The sequence below is a fragment of the Melanerpes formicivorus genome, unplaced genomic scaffold (genome assembly GCF_026170545.1).
Source record: "Melanerpes formicivorus ecotype bairdi unplaced genomic scaffold, bMelFor1.0.p_v2 SCAF_2, whole genome shotgun sequence".
In the NCBI taxonomy this organism is placed as follows: Eukaryota; Metazoa; Chordata; class Aves; order Piciformes; family Picidae; genus Melanerpes; species Melanerpes formicivorus.
Window position 1 is genome coordinate 9503716 of NW_027142354.1, and position 25328 is coordinate 9529043.

Below are 25328 nucleotides of genomic sequence, written 5' to 3' on the forward strand. Positions count from 1 at the left end.
GGTAGTTGTAGAGGGCAATGAGGTCACCCCTGAGCCTCCTCTTCTCCAGGCTAAACAATCCCAGCTCCCTCAGCCTCTCCTCATAGGGCTTGTGCTCAAGGCCTCTCACCAGCCTTGTTGCCCTTCTCTGGACACGCTCAAGTGTTTTGATGTATTTCTTAGGCTACTAAAGAGTGACAATTTCACTCTCAAAGACAAATTTCTTGGGTGGAGTTAAGAATCAATGCTCATCACTGACACACTATGTAAATGTGTTTTCCCTGAACTAACCTATGTAAATCAGTGTTCTGCACAACTGTTTGTACTCACAGTACGACTAGAGAACTACGCTTCTAAAAAGTCAACGCGACAGTAACAATCATAAAGAATGCCGCTCCAAGATTTCAGGTGTGCAGAGCTGCAAGTTTACTTCAGAATAAAACACAGACATAGGGGAGAATCAAAACTTTTTAGAGTTGTACTTGACCATATATTTGAACAAAGCAGAATTACGCTGCATATAACAAACAGTAAAATTTCTTAAAAGTTGTTACAAATATTTTACCTTCTACCTGTACGATCATTAACATAGTTTACTATATCAAGATTTTTTTTTTCCTAAAGGCTTAAAACAAAAACAATCCCTCTAAACTACTTTCCAACAGTAAAATTGAAGTAAAATGCTTACATTCATTTAACAACAAAAAAAAAAAAACAAAACCCAAAAAAAAAAAAACCAACCCCAAAACAAAGATATTAAAAATGTTGTGTGGATGGTGCAAGAGCTGCTCTTTCAGCTACAACTTTCTTCCATGGTTACTCCTGTGGAAAGAGAGAAAACAAGTCTTGTTTTAAACTGTTAACAACCAAACTCTGAAACCTTTCAAAGTGATACCCCCAGATGCCCAAATGATTACAGTCTAATTCGCAATTCACTACACTTCTTACCTTTTCCTCTTTGCGCCTGTCCTTGTCTTCATTATTCTCAATTGTTTCTTCTTCATCTTCCACAATCCCATCCCCTTGGTATTTGTCATGTGTCCACTTCGGACTGCTACCAGACTTTTTGAAGTTAAACCGCCCTCTGCCACGCTGGAAAGTACCACGGCCTCTTCCTCTTTTGGCCCAATAATCCACACCGTCATCCCTGTCATCATGCTACAACAACACCAGACAAAGAGTAAAGTTAGAACACCTGTTAATTGTACCCCTTAAATGTTAGTACTCTAATTTATAAAGAGTAAATAACAATTAAGGAAAATTTAAGAGTTCAGATCATAATTTATAGAATACATTATGAAATATTTCCTTGGAATTCATGATTCTATAACTAAACCCACAACAATTAGATTGTCTTAAGAGCCCTCATTAGCTGTGTGTCTACTCAAATGTTTGTGACTGGTAAATTAGTTATGTTGCTTTATCTAGACTAAAGAATTACTCACTGGTTTTAAGGGGGGGAAAAAACCCACAACTGGACAGGAGGAAGCTCTAGGAATATGCAAGGATTTTCTTTTGTTTTTATTTTAATGTAGAGATCCAAGCTTTTTACACTTTAAGGAACTGTAATTGAAGGCACTACTTAGAAATCCTTCTTTACCTGCACAGCATAAGGCAAATGAAGTTTAAACTGTTTAAATCTGACACTGACAACCAACAGTTGAGCTTCTCAGGTTAATAAGCTTAGAGTTTGGTACAGATTCTAATAATCATTCCATGCACTGCATGAACACTACAGACTATTTAATACAGAAAAAGTTTGTATTCAGAAGAGTGAGGTACACTTGCTTCAACATCTGCCTTTTTTTCTTTCTTTTTTTTTTTTACTTGTGATTTGGAAAGAAGTAGGAACTATTAAAATACATACCACACCTATATACAGCATCTTGGTAACAATTTTAAGAACAGTCAAAGCATGGGACTTTTCTGATTGAAGTTTTTATACATTAGAAAAAAAAAATGTTTAATAGTTACAATTTTTGGTAATATTCTTAACCTGTTATCACCTGTCATTCCATGTTTATAGATCAGAAAATGTTATATATGTGAGGAGACCGAGGAGAACTCCTTGTACAAACATCCAATCTGAGATGCATTATTTCTTAGGATTGCTTGTTAACATATTTTTGACAACCCATAATGCTACAGCAGGTCTAATCTGAACACTTAAGGGTGAAACAATATCCTTGCAAGTTTGCATTGCTAAAGAAATCAGCTGAAACAGAGGTTATGCATTCAGTATACTACATGACTTACTGGGTAGTTACATCAACAGTCCTCCCCTTTCATAATCCAAATGGGAAAAAGACTTCAAAACTGAGGTGATTTTATTGTGACTATAACACTAGTCTGTTGGAAACAGAAGGACTGCTAATAACAGTCGGCCTATATACATCCACAATTAATTATTGTTGTTTTTCCTAATCTTTCTCTTAGGCAGACTTTCAGGCAAATCTAAGACAAAGCTCTAATGCCATACAGACAAAATCCAGGAAAACACAGAAGTTTTTCTTGTTTAGAATTTGTTAACAATTTTAGTCTGAGTCTGCCTTCTTCTCCACTCTCACTGATGAAAAGTTTAAGAGATTAATCATGTGTCAGGCCTCAGTTATGGCATCTGACACAGAAAGATGCAAGAGACTGTACAGCAGGACTGTAGCAACGTTGATACTCTCACGGTGACATAACCAAATTCCCTCTGCATTCATGCATGCTACTTCTACACTTGTAGAAAGTCTGAGAAAACAAAAGCATGCATAAGATATCGAGTTCTCCACACCCACCAAGAAGTATTTCTTGCTTTTTGGGGTATATTCAGGATCCCATTCCTCTTCCTTCGGTCTCTTCTGAAAAGTAGTATTTGAGTTGCTGGGACCAGTATTTGTGCCAGCAAAGACTCCTCTGGCTCTTCCTCTGCCCCTAATTCGAAACTGATTAACCAAGATATCATTTAAGCCATTTACATAAAACCACAAAGAAGAGTTCAAGATCTCTACTACTAAAATTCTCTTTCTGTGCTTAATTACAGTAACCGCAAGTGCAAAACCATTTTCAAATTCATGTATAACCTTATGTAATATATTCAAGCATTCACTTTGAAATAATTACTTCATTAAACTTAAATGAAACACACTTGAATTCTTGGCATAAATTCACCCATAACCACCAAAATAAGTTTCTTTTGACTGCTGGTAAACCAGTGTGTTGCAACAAAAGGTCAGAAGACACTTCTGAAGCTGTTCACAGACAAAAAAAAATCCAGAGAAACTAGACTGAAAGAGGGAGAAAACTGTCAGGGGGAAAAGAAAGGTCAGTTATGGAGTCAGTCATAACAGTTATGAGAATGTGGTTCTAGAATTCATAAAAACAATGCAGTCTCCAAATAAGGATTTTCAATTTGTTACTTCAATATTTTCAGTGAGATTCAGAAGTGTACTTTAGGCCAAATTAAAGTTCAAACTGGTAACTTTTTTAACTCAAAAATCAAGAGCATGTCCTGCACAGAGTAGCAATGCTTGTACGAAAAAGGCAAGTGTCTGCAATATTCTTTATAATGAATTAACAGGATTTTAAAGGGTTAGGCTAAAAAGCCTAAGAATTTATTGTTTTTTTTAATTACTTAACCCTGAATACCCTAAGAAGTCATAAACACAGTTCCCTCAGTTGGCAAATTTTTAGCTTGTAGAAAGCATTAAACAAGAGTATATGCTCCATTGAAGGTAAGATGAAAAGTTAGGCTGGGAAGGTAAAACTGCTACACTTTGCAGTTACTACAGAATGTGATTTCCATAAACAGCCAAGTTAAAACCATGGAACTGGGTCTTCAGAGTAAGTGCATAAAAAAGTGACTGGGAATCAGTTTCCTTTGTTAATTGCTTTATGTCCATAAACACAGACTGAAAAAAAAAACACAACCCCCCAAAAAAAACCCCAAACATACAAAGCAAAGTAACAAAATATGTGTAACTAACTCAAAAGAGAAGTATTTATGGTCCAACACTTCCAACGTCAAATTTATGCTGGAGGGTTTTAAAACTAGTCTGAAATCAGACTGAACAACAATTTGTAGAAGGGTTTTAAGACCTATCCAATACTCTGTGGGCAAACAAATAGAAGAGAGAAAAGAGAAGAGCAGAAATTTTGAACTTCCTGTTTTCTAAGTAGCTAGCGTTTCAGCTGGAAGATTCAAACCTTAACTCAGGTGCTGTACACTCCACATGCATTTCCCATGCCCTCATGCATAGTTCAGAACTTACTTTATAGTACTATAAACAATTTAATTTACATTTATACCAAATAATGCCTTTTAGCATTATTTAGTTTTAATTACAGGCTACACTAAGGAATTACTGTGAAAGTATGACGTTACTTCTACTTTTATGTAAGTCTATTTGACAGTTTCTTCTCCACCCAAACACAGAACTTGATTTTTTTGTGCTTTGTTTTGTTTTGTTGGTTTGTTTGTTGTTGTTTTTTTCCTGGGGTGGTGGTGTTTGCTGTTTTAAATTAAAGTGTTCATTATCTTTTCAAGGCCTCCTCTACTGATTCCTAGTCTTTCCTCATGCCTCTGTATGTCCCAGTTAAGTAATTACATTAACAGGGAATTTTAAAATGTCAGTATTTTTCTGGAGACTAACAGTGGTCATGTGTCACTTTCCAAATCACAATGCTAAAAACACATCCCAAAGCCAAATTAATGAGCTTCCATGCTCCTTGTTGATAGTCCAGGCAAAAGAAACACTGAAAAACAACAAGTATACCATCTGCTCTCCTTAATACAGTTGTTTCAAAGTTAATGTTTAGTTTTAATTATGTGCCATTCCTATTTAACAAGTTGCAGGCATCACACAGGTAAAAGGACAGAACTACACTGTAAATGACAGGGAAAAACAGAAGCTGCAGGGAAAGAAGAAATAACAGATCAAAAGATTTAATCTTTACAGAAACACAAACTTTCAGATCCTGTTAGGAAACAGCATAAATAGAAAAACACTAGGAATAACCAAGAAATCATTTTTCCCCACCCTTATGCTAGGGTCTCTAATGGTGTATTTACACACCGATTAACTGCTAACAGCTAGTGCTGCAGAAAAAAACAATACATTTTCAGGTTTGGTACAGCACATGAAAGAACTCAAAAATCATTGTTATGAAGGAAATCTATCCTAACATTTTATTATACTATTACTGCTGATGAAGCGTTCAGAGCTTGGGGGAAGAGTAAGAGAGCAACTCACAAAGGTGCCCCTTGGCCTGCTGATTCCTGCAAAACCAGAGTATTCTTTCTGTTCATGATGGGGTTTGAATTCTTCATCTCTCTCTTTCTTGCAATCCTTTTCTTCTCGAGAACTGGATGAGGAAGAAGATGGGGAAGAAGATGGGGAGGACCGAGCACGGTCTTGATCTCTTTTTTGTTTACTGCAAAATAAAAAGATACACTATGTGCTATTTTAAAAGTACGAGATAGTCTGTAACATGCTACACTAAAAAGGGTCTCTTAATACTTTATCAAAAACTATCCCCTTCTGGTTATAAAGTCACATATATGGTTACATATTTCAGATGTTAAAGGTGAGGTATATTTCCACTTTCCAGCCTCCTCTTAAACATTTAAATGCACTAAATGTATATTATTGCCAGTGAGTTGGAAAGCAGCAGTCTGCAAACTGCAAACAGTTTCTCCACGTTTTGATGCCATCAAGAGATCGTTACTTTTAAGATCTGCCTTTCTTCTGAGGCAGAGAAAAAACAGAAATCGAAGGGAAGAAACCCTTAAGGCAAAGTTTTGCAGAAACATTACATAGTTCAGTTTGCACACTGTGAGAAGACATGGTGTGGGCTTCCCTATGCAGATGGCTGTATGGAATTAGCCAGTGGAAGATAATGTGGATACCGAAGTCAGAAAGTAAATGGGAAACAGGAAGCATAAGTAAAAAATTCATTGGATATACAGTACAAAGCAGGGGGGGAAAAATTCTACAGCAAGGCTTTTAGTAACCCCACAGTGGTATTAACTTAACCCAATTTACAAGATTTAAATATTCTATTCAAAGGAAGCTCGTACCTGAAGTAACTCTTACCACTGCCACAAAGTATCCACTGATATACTAACATTCTTTTTCTTAAAAACAGCCCACTGGCTTTAGACAAAAATAACAATTCCCCTTCTCACCCATGTTAAAACCTAAGTATCAGTAAGAGTCTCATACTCTGGGTGTTATGAGTTGAAAAAGTGCGGAATCAAGCATAACGAGCCAAAGTTCTTACACAAACTGTTTATAGAAATGTATTGCATTGAAGTCCAACCTCCTGATGTAGCCTGGATAATAGGACAGATTAATTTGTCATTTTTTTTTTCAGTGTTAGCTTGCTATTCCAAAGTTTTTGTCCTCATCCACCATAAGCCGTGTAAAAGACAGATAATACATATTTGCTGTAAAACAAATAATTTCAATTGTTTAAAATTTAAATGCTCCATTACACATTGAAAATTGAAAGCAATTAAGCTTACAATTACAAAAGGCTAATTAGAAGCAAAAAAACCTATATAGAGACTTCGAGTATTTACCTGTCCTCTTTGTAAGATTTGTAATCCTTGTAATCTTTTGGAGTTTTCTCCCGCTTCCTTGACCCACTGGATTCCCTGGAACCCTTTGAGTCACCTCGCTCTTTACTTCGCTCTTTTCTACGTCGGTCAATGTCATGGCGAAGATCAGCAGAATCACACTTTAATTTTTTATCTCCCTGTAAACAAACACGGATTTTGGACAAGGCTTTCAAACAAAACATCCAGGAGAAAATCTAAGCGAAAAGGCAAGCTGTGCAGCAATTTTCACAAAAGCAGAACAGGATTTAGCTATTTTTCAGAACACAAATTGAATGCCCTTTACATGCAATGGCTAGGTCTTCAAACAAACATTTCTGTTTCTAGCAAGCATTCCCATCAAGGCAATGTGGCAGCTATGTTTGGATGCAGACAAACCCTAATACATGGTTTGGAAGATGTTTCAGTTATTTGCTTCTTATGGTGTATTGGTTTTGACAGAACTTTTTTGTTCAACCATACTACTCACAGTCCACTTCAGTATTCTACCCCCACACCCTCCTATCCTTTGTCCTTGAGCCCCTAAGTGGCACCAAAACTGGTCAAGAAATACCCAAGAACAAAGGAAGGGTGGGAGAACACTTGACTTTATAGGCCGTACGATCACCAAAATGGCAAAATCATTCTACATAAACTGGCTTGTTACTAACATGTTTTACTCAAAGGAGGAAAAAAAAGTTACAAACATTCTAAATATAAGTACTCAAACACAAGAAATACTTTCTTTTTATTATTTCTGTATGTAAACACAAAGTTGAAGTCGAGATTTAAGGAGAAACACAATAAATTCAGTTTAAAAATACAGATAGGGCATCGACTTAGAACCTACTTTTTGACTTTCTTCTTTAAAGACTCTCTCTTCACCTGCTAAACGGGTATGCTTCCTCAGGGTACTTGGAGAGATGTCAATCCTCCTAAATATAAAATAAAAGCAGGGTGCCATATGTGCATGCAACTGTAAATAGCCTCAGACATTTCTTTCAACATAAAACTGAGAAACAAAACATAAAAAAACGTTTTGCATATAAAGCCCCGCCATCAGACCAGAGAAGCAGGCTGAAAATTAAAACACTTGGTTCTGGTCCATCTGAAGTATACTAAAAAATGCAAATATAAACCCCAGGCAGTTTCATTTTTTTACATTTAACAATAGCTTTGTACATATAAGCAATAAAAAGGAGATCAGTACACGTAGCCAGTTAAAAATCCATTACGAACTTCCTCCCCCCCCGCCCAAGAGGTCAATAGCACTATGATAGGGTGCTGTAAAGCCAAAAATAACAGTTAAGATACTGAATATGGAGATACTATATCCTCACATGCAACACAAATATAGTACACTGCATCATAAACCCATAGTACATGATCAGAAACTACATCAGCATGCCTACCTTCTTACCTTTCAGGCTCTCAGACTTTTCAAAAAACTGCTGTAAATTAACACACACAAACACTAAAGTAGTATGAGATGGAACATTTCACACTGAAGAATAAAGATGCATGTACAGGGCTTCTTTTCATCTTCAAGACATATGCCCCTCAATATTTGAGCACTGCATGTGAGAAAAGTAAATATATCTCAAATGAGATACTGAAGTACAGAAAATACCTGCTACAAAACCACAGATGAAGCCAGACTTGGCTCAGATGAGAGCTCTTTTACTGAAGTGGGTTTTGGTGGGGTTGTTTTTATAGTTTGCATTTACACAGAAATTCAGAAATTACTCCATAAAGATTAGAAAAAAAATATTTTGGGTTCTCAGAAGAAATATTAGCATCTGTTATTTGAAACACAAAGCATTTACATATGCAGTTAACATATACCTATGTATTTCTGGGCTCTTTTGCCGGGTGCAGTGTTCTTCAGTAGCTTTTTGATATGCAGTGAACCTCTCATTTAGGGTCATTCCAGCTGACTTGAAGTATTGCTCTGTTGGTAACAATAGAAAAACACTGTTTCATTAGATCGATTCAAATGACAGGTATTTTACTCCTCACAAAGGCAAGTAGCAGGCAAAAAACAGTACTTCCAATAAAGTATCAGGACAAGCAAAAGTGACGTCTTCCCTACATTCGCACATTCTGTAACCCAAACACAGTAACAGCGCACAGCATTGCTGCAACTCTGCTTTTAAGTATGCTGTGACTGGATGACACCTAATTCAAGCACCAGTTACTGATTGGATTTGCTCATTTTCAATTACATTGTCCTCTAGTGAAAGGAGCAGCTTCTTAAAAGTTATTTTACACTTTGCCCATGTGAGAAAATGAAGTCACTTTGAGTAATGAATAGTTGTAATAAATGTATTTTGCTATTCATGTCATCTTTAACTTAATTCAGTGAAAACGCTTAAGTAAAGTATGCTTCAATAACTACACGAATGATTTAACAAGTAATTTCTTACAGGAATACAGTATCTCGATTTGAAGTTGTGATGATATACGATCCAAGACAATTAACACACCTATCTGTAAATAAATTCATTTAAGCATCTGGCATCTTGGCAAACTTGACAACTTTTCTGACAGTTTCTCTTTCCTTCAGAGACAGTTAAATTAGCAACAGCAAAACTCAGTTTTTAAACCAGCCCAACAAATGTTTAAATGCAATAGAGAAATACATAAAGTCATGAGCTATGAAATGTTACATATGAAGCAAGCTATCCGCTTAACAGGTCAACATACATCTGTATCAACTTACCGCCCGGAATCCAGTATTTGTCTCATAACCAACCATTAAAACTTGAAACGGCCACTACAAGGGTAGTGCCTCAATCATAATTCCATCAAACACAGGAATTTGAGCTAGCAATTCTGTTTTTATGCCATTTTTGCCAGGAAGACAGAAGGTTCAACTTTGCCTGTTTGGCATCTGTATCTTTCAACAGCTATTTTACTTTTGTAACATGGATTTTGCCATTTCAAAACACATTCCAGGACCTAGTTACAATGAAAAAGAAAACATCACTGGGCATTTTCAGCTCTACATTAATAAAGAGCTGTTCAGACTGGTCGCATCACACCAATAATGAACATGATTTCAATTTCTCAAAAGAGTTACGAAAATCTGATCACAGACCACAGTAGATTTGAAACTTAAAAGAGAGGTTCTGCTTTCAAAAACAACTGTAACTGTACATATTTTCTAATAACTTGACCAGATAGGCTGTTAAGCAGTTACATTTACCAGGTATTAGTTTAACATATGAAAGTCCACAGAAAAACAGTCTATTCTGTGATCAACATGTGAGAGTTTCAGGAATACTGTTTCACCTACAGCTCACATATATACTATATAAGCAAAAATTTACTTATTGAGGAGATCTCATTAGACTGAGCCTTAAAATCTCTTTACAAATCAGTAAATAGATACTTTCACAACAAATCATTATACTCAAACAGGTGTCTCAGTAAGATTATTTTTAATCCAATACATCACGATAACCTATTATTGTTGACTGTTACTTTCTTCTTGATAAATAATTTGAAATGCAGGAAAACATTTGGCATTAGTAAACCAGATTTTGCCAACAAAATGAGACTTTTAACACAAATTTATCACATACTTCTACCACACAAATCTTTGCGATTTTAGAAGATAAAAGCATCTTAAAATGCAATGCTTGCAGGCAGATATGCTGAAACTGGTCACCTAAATAAGCATTTCCATTTTTTCCCCTTTGTATAATGATATGGGAGAATTATTTTCACCAGTAAATACTTCCCTATCATCTCAATACACTGAACAGAACAACAATACAACAGCCCAGTGAAACAAAGTAAATGGTACGGGGGTGGAAAAAGCCCCGAACAACAAAAAATTCTCCAAATATCCTCACTGTATTTTAAGGAATTATCTACTTTTCCATCAGAATAATATGACAGGATACAGGACCTAAACAAAACATATGTACTTTGATGGCTTGGTTTTTCGGTGCTTTTTGGGGTTGATTTTTTTCATTGTTATTAGTGGTGGTTGGTTGGAGTTTTTGGGGTGTTTATAGTAAGCAACAGTCACTACTGTTAAATTAGAAAATAAATAGCGTGTAATTAATGTAATGGATGTTTATTTAGCCATTGCCAAGTTCCTGTAAGTGAAATTTATGGCTCCAGCACTACAAAACTGTCAGTAGGAATAAACAGCACAGTGGGTTTACATGCAGTTTAGAGCACAATTTTTCTGAAATCTTATTATTTTGACCAGTAAGAACCTAGAAGTGAGCTATAGGGTGCTCCAAAAGGAATGCCACTGTATCTGCAGTGAAAAAGACACCTGTCAGCCAACACTGCACCACTTAACATAAAATTGTATGTTAGGGTCATTAAAATAAAACTAAGAAAAGATTGACAAGTATAGTATGTTTAAAGCTACACCTCAGAATTTCAAACTTCGTATGCTACTTAAGCTCAAAAATTTATCCAGAAACACACTACAAATGCTGCTGTTATACTCTGCAATGCTTGAGATTTTTCTGTACTAGCTTCTGTGGCTATTAATTTTTAAATTATTTTTGTGTCTACTCCAAAGACATCAAGTCTGACTAACATTGAAAGAGGGCTGAAATCTTCCTGTACTAGAGACAGCAAACAGGCATAAATGAAGTTGCAAGATATGTATTCGGCACAATAAACTGAACACGTACCTTTGACATGATGAACCAACGACACAATGTGCTGAATAAATGACTCTGACGTGCTTTTGCTGGCCTGTGGCAACTTAATGTGGTCAAAGATGGATCGGAACTCTTGCTCCTTCTTGACGGAATGGACAAGTGTGCTAGCAAGCAGCCTGTCTTTAGTCAAGGAAGCAGGTCTAAAAATGCATCAACAACAAAAGAAAGACACAAAAAGAAACCGCTAGTTTAAATAAGGATGAATGATAGAGCAGGCAGGTAGAGAACCATGCTGTAAAGTAGAATAATTTACCTATTGGAATCATCAAGAGGTACTGGTGCCATTTTGAGTTTTACTTCAGGACGATGGGAATCACTGGCTATCATTTTGATCCTAAGTGGGCTCTCCTCTCTGAAGGTGGATTTTTCTCTCGCATCCAGATTCTTGTGTAGAGGGGGACTGTAATCAAAGAGTTCTTTGAGCTTTTCAGACTTTACCTGCTCGGGTGACTGAGTTTCTTTCTTCATCATTAGTCTCTCAGAACTCTTGTCGTCTTCCTTGTGCTTATCTTTTGTTGCACTAGGCCTTTCCACTACATAGCCAGTCTCTTTTAGCTTAAAACTTTTCTCATCTCTAAATCCATCACTCTCTCTATTGCCCTTGATTGATACTTTAGATTTGTATTTGGCTCCTTCCTCCTCAGCATTCCGATGAGATGCAGTAGGAAAATTTTTACCCTGATCTGCCAGGACAGACTTTCTGAACTGTCTGTAATCCTCTGTCTCCTCTGTGTCCTCCCCTTCAGAGTCATTAAACTTTTCTTTCCCAGTCTCTTTATCAACGAAAAAATCTAAGGTTTCCTGCTCCTCCCATTCCCTTTCTCCCTCTGTCCTCCCTTTTTCTGATCCTCTCTCCTTCTGGGCCTCCTTCTCCCTGGTATTACCCCTATCAAGCAGGTATACTCTAGACTCTTCATCTGTGTACCTGTGAACAGCAAAGAAGAGACTGGTAACTCTGGATTGCATTCATTTCAGTTCACTTGCATTCCTCTTTTTGCCAATCCCACACAAATAAGAAAATACATTCCCCTGAGCAATTCAACTTTAGCATGCAATGCTTCATACACTATTAACAGGGCACCCAATCATTCATGTATTGTTGGAGGCATCTGAAGAATATAATGCTTTTCCACAGAATACTTAGAAATTATCTGCTTAAGTCTATTTAAAAAACTAGTGGCTGGTTTGTTTGTTTACTCTTTCACACTGTCTTACACCAGTCATTAGGTCCATCAAATTCACATTAAATTTTATAATGCAGATTGCAATCATTTTTTGTACTACTTTTAGTGAAAAAAGTTAGAAAAGTACCAATTAAAAGTTATTAAATTTTGAGATCCTGCACATTTCTAAGACAGTTCCAAAATCTGACTCAGGTTTAATGCATTCACTATATTGGGTAAAAACAGGGAACCTTTAGAAGGCAGCTCTCCAAAGCACAAAGACACAATTATTTCAGCCACTGCCTTATCTATACACCATTTTCACATAGGTCCCACTACATTCACCAAGTCAAGTACATCTAACCCAGGAGAAGTCACATTTTTGCTATAAGCAGTGTATTTTTACGTAATAATTCACTGTCTGGACAAATTCATTCAAAAGCCTACAATAAAGTGCCTGTATACCATAGTCACAACTTTGCTCTGTAATTCACTTTATAAGCAATCTGCTGAAGTCATGTTAGAATGAAAGTCTACTGTCTTACTAAGACTTTGTAACTTTTAAAAGTTACTATGGTACTAAACATTTAAGAGCAAATTTAAGAATTTTATATTAATTGGAAAACATACATTTAACTTTAAATACATTGTCTTTCACATCAACAGAATTATGTGCCAAGAATACCAAGACCCACCCTCTTTCATAAATAATGCAAGTCAAAGTTTTTTCACCACACAATTAGCAATTGATGCTGTTTATACTAACAAAGAAATCACTGCACATCTGCATTTTCAGACTTCCAGAAGATTTGCATTTCAAACTACATGAAGCATTCAAATGTTAAAATACTTGAACAGAATTCACTATCAAACAGGCATCTCTGATGCACTAGTCCAATTAATATTTTTCTTAATATTAAAGAGAGTGCAAGAATATATACCATAATGGAAAAACACACATCAGTTTTTCCTCAAGGACACATATCCCTATGTCCACCAGCTAAAGGCCAAGAACCTGAAGCATCTCAAGAGGAACATGCATGTTTAAAGCTTGACTGCAATCAGACTAAAATTAGCAGTATTTATTCCATAGTATTTCATACTGCATTTTCCAAGGCACAGTGATGATGTTTTCAAAACTCTCTTAAGAGGCAGCATTTTAAGAGGCAATGTTAGAGTTATAATTTCATTCTTACCTTTTCATAAACTTTCCACCTTTTGCAGTTTCCTGTTCACCACCCTCTGGATAAAATGACCGCACTCGAGTCTCCTCACGGGGAGCATTCTGTGATGGGATTGTCTTTGCAGGGCTTCTCCTCGAAGGGATATGATGCAATGGGCTATTCTGAGAAGGACTATAACGGCTAGAACCGTTTCCAAGAGAACCAGAGCCAGACCTCTCGGGACTATGCTGAATGGAATGGGAATGTTGAGGTGTGTCCTTTGCTGAGTGGGCTGTGCTAAGCAAAGGGGCATCAGAGCAAGACGAACTCTGACTAGGTGGGGTGGCAATAGAAGGACTATGGGGTGACCTTGGACTGTTATCATACGCTGAAAGGCCAGGCCAAATGTCGCCAGAAGCTGCTGCTGATTTGTTAAAATCGTCAAGAGACTCGGATGGGTCATGTTCAAATGTATCTTTCTGTTCATCTTGTGATTTATTTTTCAGGGGACTTTCTTGTAAAGGAGCCCCTTCAGTTTTCTTTGCCTGCTTTTCCAGAGACGCACGTCTTTTGGAAGAGACAGGTGATTTGCTGTATGGAGATGAAGAACGAGATGAAGAGGACCTTGGTGATCTGGAAGATCTGTAAGATCGACGAGATCTGCTCCGGGACCTCTGGGAAGACACAGACCTTCGTTTTGGACTTCTGGAACGTGAACGGCCACGCCTAGGGCTTCGGGAGTGTCTTCGGTTCCAGACGGGCCTATAGCCTCCACGATGGTATCTACCACCTCCTCCTTGGTAGTACCCTCTACCTCTTCCTCTGTAGCCATAGGGGCGTCTCATTCCTCTATTATTTCTGTAATCTCTGCGATAATCTCTAGAATAAACACGATCCCTGCTGCGAGATCGCGAGTATGTCCTGGATCGAGACCTAGAACTAAAATTAAAAAGCAAATGTTAACATTTGACAATTGGAGAACTACACAAAGAAAAAAGGCACTAAATGCTAGATTTCTCAAAGGCAATCAAAATGGTAAACAAAGAGGATTAGCAGCCTTAAAGCAACTTCTCCTATCTTCTCCTATCTATTATTTCAGTCTCAAAGGATTTTAATAAACATGTCCATAGTCCAAAGGACTGTGAAAGTTAAGCTTCAGCATCACATGATGATGAAATTAGCAGTCTCAGTGGCCTGTACTGCCATTTCATTAGAGATACCACCACTCTGAAGCATGGCATTTCAGTTCCTCAGGCACCATGTTTCACAGCCTGTAACAGGAAGTTACAAGACCACCAGTTTAATATACCAGCCTGTGGACAGCAGCTGAGAGAGCAGTAAACTTTCAAATTCAGCCACTACCTTTATGGGAGATGGTAATGTCCACTAGTAAGCCAGCTAAGTAAAAGGCTGGAGGTAACTGAGAAGACAAGATAGAGCAAATCTTATCTGTTGAAGCCTTAAGTTACTCCAGATCTCAAAAGCTGCATGAGAAATACAAAATAATTCAGAGGGAAAGAGACTAGACAAAGCAAACATCATGTGAAGGGGGAAAAAGAGCATCAAACAAGCTACAAACCACAAGGAACAATTAGCGTCTGAAATTATCCCAAGATACAGGAAAAGATGAAACAGCCAAGTATTTAATAATCAAAGTAACAGAAATTACATTCAAAGCAGAATTTGCCTACCACCTTCAATGACCTAAGTGCCCAGACTCACTTTTGCCACAGCATCATGCAAACAAAAAATAAGGCTAATATACTAAACCAACTTTCCATGCAGTAGGATATCAATTTACCTGTATCTCTTTTTTCTAGAATGTGATCTTGATCTTGACCTAGAGCTGGACTGAGACCTGGACTTTGATCTTGAAGAATGTGATCTAGAGTTAGATCGACCCATTTTTTCCAGTAGATACACTCCTTCCCAAAAGGAAAACAGTGAGAGAGGAGAGGAAAAAGAAAATACCAATTTAGAGTTCATGCAAACCAGGTAAATGAACTTTTATATGCTAAAAATAGGATTAGAAAGAGTTAACAGCATTTCCTGAACAGAACTCTGAAGAAAAAGTTGTTATTAAAAGCTCAATTTAAGAATTTAACATAACTACAGAACACAGTTTGTCTAAAAAGACAAAAGCATAACAGTAAAAGGTTTTCCAGACTAAAATGCAAACAGATCCTGTAGAAGGAAAGAGAAAGCAACAGAAAAAAACCCCAAAACATTGCTGCAAATTAATGCAAGAAATAACATTGTCTGAACAACTGCACATTTTAACATATTTTACATAAATTTCTTGTCATTTTTGTGGTTTGTAGTTTCCTTGCATTTTCAATGCACCAATCCTTCTCTACAAGGGTTTTACAGTCCTCTGCAATGCACTTTTTACAAAAGCAAAGAAAAATCCCTGAAATATTCTCAACCAAATTTTTGCTTTGAGCCAGAAGTATTACTTCTCTTGACCACATGCACTAAAACTAATCGCTCTGATCTGATTTTCCACCAGTCAGTATGCCCACCCTCTGCATTTTCAGGTTAGCTTCACTTTTCAAACATGTAAAATGCATGACCAACTTAAAAGATCTTAACATCTAGCTACGTAATACAGGTTGCAACCGAAATTTGACATATTTTTTTAACTCAGATTAAGCTATGAAAACTACAATTAATTATAAAGCAATGAGTCCAGAAAGAAAATACTTATCTAATTTTTCAATATTTATAATTAGTTAGTGCTGAACAGGAAAAAAAAAAATACACACCTTTTCCTTTTCTTTTCAGATCAGTGGCTAAAAATCCCCAATTTAATTAATAAACACTTTCACCCATTACCATTTTCTTTTGAATTTGCCCAGCTTTAAAGAAAACAAAAGGGTCACATTAGACAACCTGAATATAAACTGTGAACAAGTAAGTACACATTTTCAAGCCTTTGTACACTCAATAATTGTTCAATAATAATTAAGACAAAAATGGAAAAATTCTAACATTTAGTTTTTGTACTGCAAGCACACACAAAAACCTAAAATTATTGTAGTGAAAATACAAGACCAATGCAACAAGAACTTTCTGTCACAATGTATTTTATGTAATGTCTTGTTACCTGGCTGGTATTTCAATTATGTAAAGGCAAATTAGCAGCATTAGAACTTAAAGTTAATAACATTTTAGAGATTGTAGACATATGTAAGAGAAATCAAAATAAAAGAAGCAGACCAACCCTCCTCTTACAAACTTGGTCCTTCCTGCCCTAATGAATTTCCCCATGCAGCACAAGAATTTGCATGGCCCCAGAGACAAACTCACCTGAAACTAACACAGAAAAAAAAACAAATAACCACCTAACTAGCTTTCCATTTAACTAAGAAAAAATTATTTACCTTGGTGAAGACGACGTTGAATTCTATCTTTTATTGGCTTCTTCCATTAAAAAGCAAATTTACCTAACCTATATTCAGAAGGTGGCTTCTAATTCACTGTGTTCAACTAAACTCAAGAGAAAATGGCTTATACTCTGTTAGGCTCATTTACTCACAGGCAACAAATTAAGGGGTTTAAACTGTTGTAAGACATGAAGCATACCAATTTTCCAAGACAGACAGAAAAAAACCTCCTTTCTTGCTATTACAACCACTTTTCAGACCAAACTTCAAATGTACAATACATCTGTAATACGAACCAACTTCAGCAATAGCTTGCTTGATTTTCCCTTTACTCAACATTTATAGTTTTGCATCCTACATGTACATATATACTGTACAACAGTTAACCTTTGTAAGGGACATATTTCAGAAAGCTTTAGCTACTGTCATTTCTTACTGCAAGCATAAATTTTAGAGAAAAACAAAGAAGGAAAAATAAAATCAATTCTCATTTTAAATGCTTGAGTTCAATCAGAACATTTAAGAACATAATTAAGTGAATCTTACCTCAAACTGTCAGTTGCCAATGAAGCAATTATTTCAAAATTCTTTATTTGTGTTCTCCTCAGTACTGATCCCTATAGAACAGAAAAAAGAGACAGTCAAAGACATGAACTTTTACAAAAGGTAATTGCTTTTCCTTCAATCAGTTAAAAGAATCTGTTTAGCATGGAAAGATAACACAAAAAATGGTGAATTTCTTCTTGAACTCAGGGAAGCTGAATGTTAAGACTGAAGCTGCTCAAGAGCTAGCCACTGCCAACGGAAAAATCCTATTCCCCTTCCATGTATGATCACTCCCCTTCACGAAGCCTTGCTTACAGGGCTGTATACTGTACTATCCTCACCTTCACGACAACACTGACACCCTTCAGGTCCTTCAATGAGCAGGCTATTGATACTCAGAAGTCTCTTTCAAATGGCTAGGTTAGTGATCTGGCTTAATGAAGGGCAAAACAAGTGCCAAAGATCAATTACAGGGGAAAGAACAGCAAACAACCAGGAGGAAGGGGGCATAAAAGAAAGTGAAGTGGCAAACTGTTGGACCAGTTTGAACTCTTAACATACAGTTTTGCACTTAACTAGTGCTATCTTTTTTGGAGGGGGAAGGATAACAATGAAAGCTTTATCTGTAGGTCTCTTCTGCAGCATTTACACAAGCACTATTCTCTTATGTTTTCTTGTTTAAAATGCATACACATAGGAGTTTACCTAAATAATGACATTTTCTTCTTCAAAAATACGCTCTTTTTCAGGTATACAGAAACAAAGCACAACTGTAATAATGAAACCAGACTCAAAAGTACAAACTTTTCACTGGCCTCAGTTTTTAATTACCTCAAAGCCTTAGACTATGCAAACATTTGTAGTCTGATTCAACATTAAGCACTTTCCTGTTCCACTCAACCAACTCAGAATTTGGCCCCAATTCAATACAGACAGGACGAATCTTCCAGAAATTCTGAATCTCAATAATTTAGTTATTAAAGCCAAAGTCATAAGACATCCACTGCTCCTAAAAGTCACTTTCACGCTTGTTCACAGATGTTTTCAATGTTTTCTTCATCTATAAGAAGAATATAGCACTTGTGTTCAGAAACACTGCTTTCAAAAGTCCACTTACCATTCACTAGTAGTGACCAAGATATTTCCAATTTCTACAAAATATATGCTTTAATAAGATAATGTTTTTACTTCTCATCATCAGCAAGCATGAGTCTCTGAAGGAGCACAGTAGTGTATCGGACCATTTCAGATCTTGTCTAGACAAAAGGTGAGATGGTATTAGCTAGCAAAGATTAATTAAGGCATTCAGAAGTCTAGTACAGAAAATGTAACACAAACTTCTTCTAAACGGTTTTAGTTCAATCCAAGATCTTAAATCAGTATTTAAATAACCTCTGCTTCTGACTTCTAAAACCAGTTTGTTGGTGTTAGCTGGAATCCAAAATCCTAATTTAGACAAGTCTTTAGATCCTGGGGATACAGAGCAACAGAGTTACTTTACCTTTAAGAACTCTAGGCAGAAGGTAGGATCTTAAATTACTATAACTTGAACTCGGGCAGTCACTTCATCACAGTTTGGGGAGTTTGATTAAGGTGAGAAGTAGCTACACGTTTTTTCCCCCTGTCAAACAGGTATACCACATCCAACTATGGCAGCTACTCTTCTTCCTAACTTCTTTTTGTTGTCATTAAGAGGAGCATGGATAAAACATCTTAAAAAGAAAAATTCTTTTAATAGAAAACCTTAATCATTGAAAATCAAAATAACAACTTGAACTATTTGCAGCTTTTGTTTCCATTTAATTGTAATACATAAAAGGATGACAAAAAAAATTCCTTTTCCAAACCACTTTCGTTAGGAACAGCAATGAAAAGGCTATAGACAAAACTTTATTCAAAAAAGAGCTGTGTAAACATTTTCACAATATGCAAGAATCTAAAATTTTATAAACCTCTATTAAAGTTAATTTAGAGTAGAACAGTGGTAGATAAAGAAATACACTGGAAAATAGCTCCTTGGTAGCAGTGTAAACTACATGCTTCACACTGGAAAGCATCACAACCACAAAATACTGTTTCATGGTATCAAGTAAAATTACCCATACTCTTCCTGTGCTCTCTGTTGGTCTGTGGTAGCTACACAAGGGCATGAGTAGTAAAGAACAATGAAAAAGAAGGGCTAAGAGACATATGTTGCTACAGGACATCATCAATCACTAAAATACTAATTGCCCCTCTTACTTCAGTGCACAAAGCTTACTTCTGGACTAGTCTCAGAAGAGACCCAGAGCACACCAAAGACATGTATTAAGAATGTATCACAAGATGTCATCACCAACACTTAGCATTGTTGAGAGGACCACGACCACTAAGATTATAGTCTATGGTTAAAATGTCAGGGTCGTAATCCATGCACTTTTGCAACTGAAGCTTCTTTTTCCTCTTGGTTTTTGTCCTAAATATGTGAAAGGGGGATGGCTGGCTCTTGGCCATTAAACTCCCGTGTTAGAGAATCTGGATATTACAAAGGAAGGTTCTGCAGCTCCACAGTACTTCAAAACAGAATAAACTAGCACCACTAGTTTAAAGAAACAGTATTATCTGTCCTATCCTTTGTTTCCTCACATTCCTAATGATCTTCTCCCTTATGCCCCTGAAAGTATTTCTGTAGCCACATAGTGATTTAGATTAAAACATATGAACCACATGGATTAGTTTCAATACAAATAATTTTTCTGATAAGGCTCATGAGACCTCCACAAACATCTGGGCCAAAACAAGGACGTTACAACAGCAGCCAGGACTGCTTCTTTCCATCAGCAATAACAAACAACAAAACCCCCTTAATGCAGAAACCTAAACACGCACATGAAAACAAAGAAGTCCACTACCTGTCACATTCACGAACAAAGGAAAGTTTCTCAACAACATGACAGCAGGATCTTTGAATGTCTTAAATCAGTCTCAGTCAGCAAGTGTGACCATCAAGGAAAACCAAGATACAGTCTTATCCCACTGCAAGCAACACAATAACGAAATAAATGTCACTGCTAATATTTGTTATGTTTAAAAGAAATGGGAAGAACAAACCCCCCCAGTTTCCAATTCCTTTGAAATGTTATTTTAGAGAAACTTTTCTAAACCACTGATGTCACAGTTTTCTTGGAGTACACAGACTGCAGATGCAACACATAATTTAACATGGAAGTTCTTTTAAGATGTTCTAGAGCAGCTAACCTTCCCCACTTACACTAGCAAAACACTGCTTCCTATTAGCTTTATTATTTTAGCTATCTTTCAGTTACAGTTATTTAGTAGTAGACATTTCTCTTGCTTAAGCATTACTTGAAAGCTGTCAGGAAGGTTTAAATCAAAATCTTGTTAAAGTAATTAAAAAGCTGTTGCCAAAATGCATCTCCATTCAGATTTTTGGGCTTCAAAAGAAATGAGGATTATATAACCAGGACAAAGCAAAACAACAGGACAATCTTCAAGTAACCCCACAGAATTTGTAATGTTCTCTCATAACACATATGCTGAATTAAAAACTGTCTTATTGAGAGAGTAGTGTAAGCATCTATTTGGAGCCTGTACACCTGCCAAGTTTTTTTGATCTATTCTTTACCTCCTAGACAGCCTTTCTCTTTTCTAAAATGCCCACAAAGTGAACAACAGCACATCAAAAGTAAGAATAGAACGCATTTGATTAGTGACTGTAAACCCGTATCAATCAGATCACCAATGCCTAAAATCTTAACAATACTAAAATACCATAGGAAATTTGTTCAAAGTATCTTGGAATGTACAAGATCAGGAGAGCATTATCCTCCCTCTATTTTTCATTCCTGATATGTAACATAGCCTTCATAATATCCACAAAGACGAAACAGACCTATGTGAAAATTACAGCATGAAAGTCAGCTGGAACAGTAAAACCTACAAGGCCTTTTTTCCCCCCCAATAATTCAATTCTTTATAGAAAACAATACAAAATATTTGCAAATTAAGTCAACAAACAGCATCCTAGTAACAATAAAATCAGCTCTGCAAAACCATCACGTGATTGGTAGTTGTTCTTCTATGCAATATGACTGGCAAACAAAAGCAGGTTTCTCCTCCAACTAAAGACACAGAAACTGAAATGACTATTTCTAAGAACTCTCGATACACAGAACTGTCGATACACAAAAAGGAATCAGCACGCTTTTGGCTACATATTTTTGGATAGTCTTTCTTGTTACTTTTCTTGCTTAGCATTTTAAACAATGTGGTTTCATATGCTCTCACACAGGGATTTCTGCAATATTTTTGCTACGAATGTTTCTGCAGAAAAGTGTATCTTCCCTCCCTCGTTTGTTTCAAGACTGATATTCATACAGGTGAGCTGGAGTAGTGAACTAGTCCAGAAGAAGACTACTCTGGACGAAATGACAAAGTTGACTTTTCAGCTTCATCACCTCCAAGATCCCACATACCACAAGGCTGCATGGAGACCAGCGCCAGCACAATGAACAAGACAGCGATGTACGTTTTCAGAACACCTTGGGAGAAACTCTTTGCACAGATAAACTGTATTCGGTTGTAACCTGAAGGTTTACTTTGTTTAGTAGGTCCCTTCACCTATCTCCACTGCTTCTAAAGAATCCTCAACTATTCCCTGGCATTCCCCAAACCGCTACACCACAATCTCTCCTTGACAGCCAGCCCAAAACTAACACATCCAAATACCTGCACCCTAGCTCCAAACAACAGCTCCCTGCTGACCCTTTCTGGATTTATGCAACCACTCCTTGTTTTCTGCATCACCAATGGCAACAAGCCCTTGCCCATGGTACATGCTCCCTCCTAATTCTCCCAGGAAAGATTCCTTTAGCCACAGCCTTCACCTGATGAACTTGCTCCAGCTACAAAGCCAGTGCTCAGGAGAGAGGCAATGACATCCCCAGGTACTGATATATGTAACACATTAAACCTCTTCTGGCGATTCAGCACAGACTGTCAGCCAACATCAAAAGGAACTAGCAGGAGCAAGCAATTCCTATCATCCCTGCCACAAGCTGCATGCACTTAGAGCACACCAAGAAGCCAGACTACCTACCTTTTTTCTTATTCTGCCCACTATTGTCTAAAGCAATGAGATTACTGAAGGGAAAAAAAAGAAAGGAGGAGACAGACAACAGCTAGACAGCATTTTCCTGTAACACTGCACTTCTTAATCAATCCTTCCCACACCAAGCACAACTATTCTTATGTTCTTATACGTTTCTAGTAAGCCCACCATTACTCAAGCGATGACTACTTGCAGTGTCAAGAACACCTTTGTTTTACTTGTCCTCGAGTCTTCCTGTAGTACAATTTAACTGCTACAATTAAGGTAAAACTTTGATCCCAGATATAAACGGGTGACAGGTTGTACTGACTTGGTAAAGATCACCACAACACACAAAACAAGAATGCGATTTTCATAAGAATTAAAAGCCGGAAGTAGGGGACTTAAAAAGCAAAGGAGAAACAAGAGACAAGATCCTGGAAAGGTCCCTGCAATACAACCAACACCAGCACCATAACAGCCCCTTCATCAAAGCGCACAAAGCCAACCCCAGCCCCTCAGCAGCTTTTGAGAGCATTTCTTAACAGGCCAGTGAACGCAAAGGCAAACAGGAGCAGAGTATCGAAGGCACAAGCACTCGAACGGCAGTCATGCCCGAAGGGAAGTTCCTCCAGCTGGCTAATCCAATACTGGAAAGCATCCTTTCATCCCAGCACCGTTTCCCTCCTTAAAGTCACACCCGCGAGAATAACGGGGAGATTTTCTATTCCTGTAACTAGTGCTGCACGGCAATCCCCTCGGGCCTACCTCCCACAGGGTGAACGGAAAGACTACACACCCAGGACGGGCGGGGTGGAGGCCCAGCGGGGCAGGTCGTTCATTCCGCACCCCCCACCTCCTCCCACGGTGGGCTTCCTGATGCTGCAAACATCCAGATGCAGCTTCACGGCCGCCTCCCGCCCCCCAACACCCTTCCCTCTCTACCTTCGCTCCCCGGGGTGCCGACACCGGTTCGGCCCGACTCCCGCAGGAAGCAGCGGCAGCCCTCCGCAGGGCGGTGACGGCGGCGGCCCGGCCCCTCAGGGGAGCGCTTGTGTCCGTCGCTCAGGGGCTGGCGCGGACGGCGCGAGAGGGGGGACGCGGAGGATAATGGCTGCGGAGCGCCAAGATCACGCGGCGAGAAGGGCGGGACGGCGCGGCGCGCGGGCACCGCGCGGCCACAGGGGGAGGGGAAGCGGGAGGTGCGGCCACGCGCGGGGGGGAGAAAGGAGCAGGGGGGGTAGGCGGCTCCCCTTCAGCCTCCCCCCGCCATTTCCAACCTCCCCGGGACTGGCTCGGCCGCGGGTACCACATGCCACTGACCCGCAGATCTTCCCCGCGGCCCCTTCACCTCCACCACTTCCTCACCTGGCGGACGGAACTACCGGCGGCCCCGCTCCCTTATCGCAACCAGGCGGCCATTTCCCGTCTCGCTGGAGGAAGAGACGCGGGGCCCACAGGGAAAAATAAAAAAAAACACCATAGAGAGCTAGGGGCGGCCGCCGCCGCGGGGGCGTCACTTCCGCCCTGGGCGGCGAAACACAAGCACCCCTCACCATCCGAGCGCCATCTTGGTTTTGGGTAGTAGTCCGCAATGAAGATGGCGGTCAGCGGTGCTGGTGGCCGTCTGCAGGCCGGCCGCGTCCCTGTGTCCCAGGGGAGCTAATGGCGGCCTTTCCCTATGTCCCCTTATACAATCCTGCGGCTGGGGGCTCCGTGCCTTACCGCCAGCAGCTCTTGACTCCTTCCGTACTGCTGCGCCTGAAAGGTGTCACTTCCCCCCCGCCCTCCCAAGAGCGATTCGAAGGGTTAGGGCTCCGCGGCCGCTGCCCGGTTACCTGTCGGGCGGGGTGCGCATCCATCCACAATTGCTGCTTGGAAGGGCCTGTCTGTAAAGCGAAGCCAAAGCAGCGGATCACCATCAAGAGGCATTTGCGTCCGATGCCCCGGCGCAGCAGGAAGGAGATCGCGTAGCCGCGGTACTTTACTGCAGCACCTTTTGCAGCAGATGTCTGCGTAGAGCTTGGTTGCAGTACAGCAGCGCAACGTTTGGGGAAAGCGTGCCCGGGCTTTCTGTACCACCCGGAAAGTGCAGTGAAGGGCTGTGAGTGAGCAGTGTTCACTGGTACATAGATGCGAGTCGGCTGAGAAAGCTTAAAATTGACGCTACACAGATCATACGCAGCTGATTGATTTTTAAAAGGCTATCGCATATTATTTCTGAGGCAAGAAGAGCGCCTATAAATAAAAAGCGGGAAAGGAAACATATGGGCAATTTTAGCTGAGATTTTTAATTCGGGGCACAATGACTGGGAGGCAGCCAAAATCAACTGATAGAGCAAAAAGGCACGGAAGATGGAAAGCAGACATAATGCCCAAATCCTGCGCTGCTATTTTCTCTGTAAGGAAAGGCGTGCACTGCTTAGATGTATTTCTTTTGGCTGTTAGAGCTGTAGAAGCAGCAACCAATGAGTGGCTGGTACTGAAACACAGTAAAAGTTTTTAGTTACGACCAGTTGTGGTTAGCTGATTGAAAACCTGTCTTGGAGAGACAGACAATTTCCTTCCTTTAAGCTTTTTCTTTATGCAGGTCACTTACCTGTACCTCCATTGTAACCAACAATAAGACACAAAGTGGAAACTAATAATGGATTTGTGGGAGTATAACAGCAAATAGAGTAGGGTAATGAAGCAAATAGAGTATAAATAAACAAATATGAAATAG

At 38.7% G+C, this 25328-nt stretch overlaps 1 protein-coding gene across 15 annotated transcripts; it reads right to left on the reverse strand.

Moving 5' to 3' along the window:
- Positions 1 to 381: 381 nt before the first annotated feature.
- BCLAF1 (BCL2 associated transcription factor 1) lies at positions 382 to 24582 on the reverse strand. 15 transcript variants are annotated; one of them, XM_068150079.1, is made up of 15 exons: positions 24442 to 24582; positions 18632 to 18770; positions 17515 to 17585; positions 16348 to 16440; positions 15384 to 15507; positions 13616 to 14521; positions 11510 to 12181; positions 11227 to 11396; positions 8408 to 8513; positions 7413 to 7497; positions 6548 to 6723; positions 5217 to 5397; positions 2763 to 2909; positions 928 to 1137; positions 382 to 801 (listed from the first exon to the last, which is right to left on the reverse strand). In XM_068150079.1, exons 5-15 carry the CDS (start codon positions 15485 to 15487, stop codon positions 796 to 798), a joined length of 2763 nt encoding a protein of 920 aa, XP_068006180.1. In that variant the 5' UTR covers positions 15488 to 15507; positions 16348 to 16440; positions 17515 to 17585; positions 18632 to 18770; positions 24442 to 24582; the 3' UTR covers positions 382 to 795. The 15 variants fall into 15 exon arrangements, 13 of the variants coding, with proteins under 13 accessions (XP_068006180.1, XP_068006173.1, XP_068006165.1 ...); XM_068150072.1 differs by lacking the exon at positions 24442 to 24582 and adding an exon at positions 23972 to 24068; XM_068150064.1 differs by lacking the exon at positions 24442 to 24582 and adding an exon at positions 20406 to 20504.
- Between the last annotated feature and the right edge of the window lie 746 nt (positions 24583 to 25328).